We start from the raw sequence: 5,034 nt of genomic DNA on the forward strand, positions 1-5,034 counted from the left end.
TCTTTGCATATTTTGTATTCTGTGTTTTATTTCTTGATTTTTATTTAATTTGTGCAATGTTTGGTCTGTGCTATTTTACGGTTATGGCACTGTGGGTTGTTATTGAAAAATTGTTTTTTTTTAATCTGGTTATGATGTACTTCTGGCGTTATGCTGGCGTTTATTGTCTTCGGCCTTGCTTGGTTTTGGATTGGTTTTGGGTTGTTCTGGTGTCATGCGGTTGTTCAATGTATTTTTTTGGGCTCATTTTTTCTTGTTAAATTTCTGGTTCATGTCTTTTTCTGGTTTCTATTGTTGGGGGCAACCGTATTGTGTTTTCTTGGCTCATGTCTTGCTGTGTTTTATTATGCTGTTGGCATTTTTTTTTCTTTCCTTGAGTGTCTTTCCGTTCGGCTATATCATTCTATTTTCAATTGTATTTTCCCTTTTTTTTAAATCTCTGATGGTTTTACATCGTTTTCCGTATGGCATATATCTCCTTCCTTGACTGTTTGCATTGCCAAGTGTGTAGTATAATGGTTTTTTTTTTTTTTGGTGGGGCCTTTTTTTTTTTTTTTTAAATTTCATGTGTTTTCTTTTCTATTTTATGGTTTATCTTTTGGGTTGCTGTATTTTGTAACAGCGGTTGTCCCGTAATGTTTATTGCTTATTATCTAGAATGGTATTTATCACCTTTTTCTGATGTATTTCTGTGGTTAGATGTCACCAGATGGTGTTGTTTTGGATCATGTCTTGTAATTGTAAAGTATGGCGTGCATTAGTTTGCTATTTCATTGGGCCTTTTTTTTTACCTGTAAGTTTTTTTTTAGTAAGTTTTTATATTTAAAAATTTGGACATAGGTGTCTATTTTTGCTTAATTTTGTTTGGGTCTATTCTTGTATTGTTTCTTCTATTGTATTCTCTTGCAATGTATGGCGTTGTGGTGTCGCTTTTGAGTTTGCATTGTCCTATCAGTCAACAGTCAATTGTGGTTGTTTTAATTTTTTGTGCCTATTTTATTGTATGTGGCATTGTGATGTGATTTTTTGCTCATTTTTTCATTGCAGAGCAAACGTGCAAGAATGGCGAGTGACTCACATGACTCGGAACATAGCCAATCGGCGCGGGGGAGTGCGGTGAGTAATTATGTCCAGTTGCTTACTATTCGCTGCCATTTGTAGCATTGACAATAATTTTGGTATACAATCTTTACAGGCTTCTTCAAGTGAGGGGGAAGGCAGTCGGCGGGAGCAGCGAGGTCGGGGCCAAGGTGTGGCGTCAGGCCGGCGAGTGAGTATTTTTTTTTTTTTTTTGAGTAGCATCCTGCTGTGAGGAACATTAAATTTGAGTAGCATCCTGCTTTCACTAGGGATGTTTACTAAGCTTAATTACATTATAGCTTTTCAGGGCAGCAAGTATTGGGGGAAGGTAAATTAAAGTTGAACTCCATGCACAAAAACATTCCAAAATACTGGTGTATAAACCATCATTATACATACATCAAATGGCAAAGGATAGGGCAAAGGTACATATCATGCCAGGTGCTGGTGGTTGTTAATATTTGCATATTTGTAACCTTTTTGTTTTCTAATTTTTCTAGGTTTCACAACGGGACCAAGGAGACAGTATAGATGTGGACCTCCTGATCTCCAGCATCCAGGAGCGTGGCCCGTTGTGGGACAGCCGTGACCCCCGGCACATGGACCAGGTGGTGTTGAGGCGTTTGTGGGCAGAGGTGGCAAAGTCGCTGTGGGATGGCTTTGACAGTGCCTCAGCGAAGGACAAAGGCAACTTTCGTGAGTATTGCTGATACGCTGCTATGACCCATCTTGCCAGGATAAACACAACCGTGTGTGATGCGATCAACACCTAAACTTTGCATCGCACACGGTTGTTTTATCCTTTTAAAATGCTAAATATGTAACCATTTTTTTTTCTTTACATTCACAGTTAAAAAGTTGAGGACCAGATGGCGATCCATGAAGGACCGTTTCAATAAGGGGCTCCGTACTGAGGAGGAGCAAACTCGTAGCGGTGCTGCTGCGGCCAAGTCGGTGCCCTATAAGTACAGCAGGGCACTACAGTTCCTAAGACCGATCCTTGGCCGCCGACAGTAAGTATTTTGTCCACATACCATATTGCACAGCCACATTGTACATTGCCCAGACACATAGCATATTGCACAGCCACATAGTACATTGCCCAGACACATGGCATATTGCACAGCCACATAGTACATTGCCCAGCCACGTACATTGTGCATCCACATAGTATATTGCCGGGCCACTATATCGCAGCCACATAGTACACGTTCTAGCCACTTATCCACATAGTATATTTCCCAGGCACATAGTGTATTGGCCATCCATGTAGTCAGCGTAGCATATTGGCCATCCACGTAACTTTTTCCCTAGTGGAATGGTATATAGCCCATTAGTAATTTTTTGGGTTAAGCGTGAGTCCTTGTAGTCCATGACAGGTTACGTTCTGAGTCAGGGTAGTTCTGATCGCAGGAATAATGATGACGTCTCGATCACATGATCCTAACGTCATGGCCGTTCCTGCGATCAGATCAGCAAAGTGACTGTTTTTTTTTTTGGTTTTTTTTAAAATGTTTTTCTTGACTTTAAATTTTATACTATTTTTGCGGCATAGGCAGCATCAAGAAAGATTTTTTGACAAAAAGTTTTTTAAAACGATGACAGAGGTATGCATTGGCTTTGGCAGCGGGAATGAACAGTCATTTTCTGCCGTAGGTATGTCCATGATTGTTATCGTCAGCCCTAATGGTCAGCTGGCAATCAGCAATTTATTATAGGCCACACAGACTGAGAGACAGGGGATTGTAATGTATTGTTGTGTCATGTAATGTTATTTTTATTACAGGAATTGGCGTATGTGATAGGTAATTAATTGAAGACTAATTCTTTCCTTATCTTTTCACAGGACACACAGCAGCACCCTCGAGCGAGCTCGCCCCGCAGGAGCGGACCTTCATGAATCGCCATCTGACCCGTCACAGCCCTCCCACAGCGACAGCAGGCTTGCACCACCATCTGGAGAACCGGCAGCCGGTCCATCAGGTGTTCCCCTGCCCGAGGCCTCTGGCGCACCTTCGTTCGGGAATTCCCGACAGCGGGCCTCGGACAGGCCAGCCATGCCCGAATTTTTGCATTTGAGCACGGTTTTCCAGAACTGTTTCAAGGCGTTGAGCGATAAAATGGACACTCGTCTGTCCAATATCGACCGGCGCCTTGAAAATCTGGAAGCCGAGCTCTCGAATCCGGCCAAACATTTTTTAAGTACTATTGGTAAGGGCATGGTGGAACACCTTACGCCGGAACTCCAGATTTCGGTGATGCAGTCCTGTAACAATGCCTACGTGAGGGCTCTGCAGCAGGCTCGGGTCATGCAGTCAGCGACACTGCCCGTAGTACCGTCGCTGGCTAGCATGACTCCGACTCCTGCTGCAGAGCCACTCCAGCCACCCCACCGAGGTCCACGTGCCGAGCGACGCCACCACAGGCACCATAGCAGTGTGCCGCCGACTCCTGCTCCTGCCAGGCCCTCATCCTCCCGTAGCCGTCATTCTGGGGGAGCTGCCGCGGGAGAGAGGAAAAGAAGGAAGAGGACACACACGGAGGCTCTGGCTGCTCCAATACCGACACCGAGGACGCATCGGGGCTCTAGTCGCAGCAGGAGCAGCCAGGGCCAACCAAGAAGCTGGCAAAGGCTTGTGTTGCCTCCTCCCTCCCCTAGAGATGTGCCGGTTTTCCCAGTATACCCTGCGGAGGGTTTGGACCTTCCTTCCAGTCTCCTGGACTCTGACTCCGCATCCTCTTCCTCTCCCCGTTCCCAACCACCAGAGACTTACCGTTCACCGCTGGTAGCGGAGGTTGATACCCCCTAAGTTTCTTTCCCCTTTTTTTTCTGTTTCCCCCCAATAAAAATTGTTTGTTTTAAAACTTTGTTCTTATTTTCCAGTATACTTCTTGGCAAGTCACGCCGTGCGTTGTCTACACATATTTTGTGCTTCAAACACGTCATATATGCAATGTCAGACACTATTTTTACAATTTTTAATTTGCCTTTTTTTGGGTGTCTCTCATTGCTGTATGAGGTGTTTACAAACACTAAAGTGTGTGAGCTGTTTTCAAACACTAAGGTATGTGTCCACGCTCAGGATTGCATCAGGATTTGGTCAGGATTTTACATCAGTATTTGTAAGCCAAAACCAGGAGTGGGTGATAAATACAGAAGTGGTGCATATGTTTCTATTCTACTTTTCCTCTAATTGTTCCACTCCTGGTTTTGGCTTACAAATACTGATGGAAAATCCTGACAAAATCCTGATGCAATCCTGAACGTGGACACATACCGTAAAGGTACCTTCACACTTAACAATGCTGCAGCGAAACAGACAATGATGCAGATCACTGCAGCATCGCTATTTGGTCGATGGAGAGCTGTCTGTGTGACAGCTCTCCAGCGACCAACGATGCCGAGGTCTCCGGGTAACCAGGGTAAACATCTGGTTACTAAGCGCAGGGCCGCGCTTCCGATGTTTACCCTGGTTACCAGTGTTAAATGTTAAAAAAAATACAGTACATATACTCACAATCGCGTCCCCCGGCGTCCGCTTCCCTGCACTGACTGAGTGATGGCATCACCGCTGTGCTGTGCATTCACTTTACGGCCGGCGCTCAGTCAGTGCAGGAAGCGGACGCCGGGGGACGCGAACATGAGTATATGTACTGTTTTTTGTTTTACATTTAACACTGGTAACCAGGGTAAATATCTGGTTACTAAGCGACGCCCTACGCTTAGTAACCCGATATTTACCCTGGTTACCATTGTAAAACATCGCTGGTATCGTTGCTTTTGCTGTCAAACACAACGATACACGGCGATCTGACAAACAGATAAATGTTATATGGTATGGTATAAATATGTTCTTTGAAGCAGGGTAGAAAAATTAGAAATTTTTTTATTAAACAACCACATTTTAAAAACAAAGGTTTACAATTTTTTATATAAGGCACATTACATTTGTG

General features: G+C 44.0%; 1 protein-coding gene across 1 annotated transcript; it reads left to right on the forward strand.

Moving 5' to 3' along the window:
* Nucleotides 1-748: 748 nt before the first annotated feature.
* LOC143793693 (uncharacterized) lies at nt 749-3,936 on the forward strand. The gene is made up of 4 exons (XM_077280731.1): nt 749-1,270; nt 1,581-1,776; nt 1,931-2,093; nt 2,927-3,936. Exons 1-4 carry the CDS (start codon nt 1,127-1,129, stop codon nt 3,888-3,890), a joined length of 1,467 nt encoding a protein of 488 aa, XP_077136846.1. The 5' UTR covers nt 749-1,126; the 3' UTR covers nt 3,891-3,936.
* Nucleotides 3,937-5,034: the final 1,098 nt, after the last annotated feature.

Source organism: Ranitomeya variabilis, chromosome 1 (genome assembly GCF_051348905.1).
Source record: "Ranitomeya variabilis isolate aRanVar5 chromosome 1, aRanVar5.hap1, whole genome shotgun sequence".
Lineage (NCBI taxonomy): Eukaryota > Metazoa > Chordata > Amphibia > Anura > Dendrobatidae > Ranitomeya > Ranitomeya variabilis.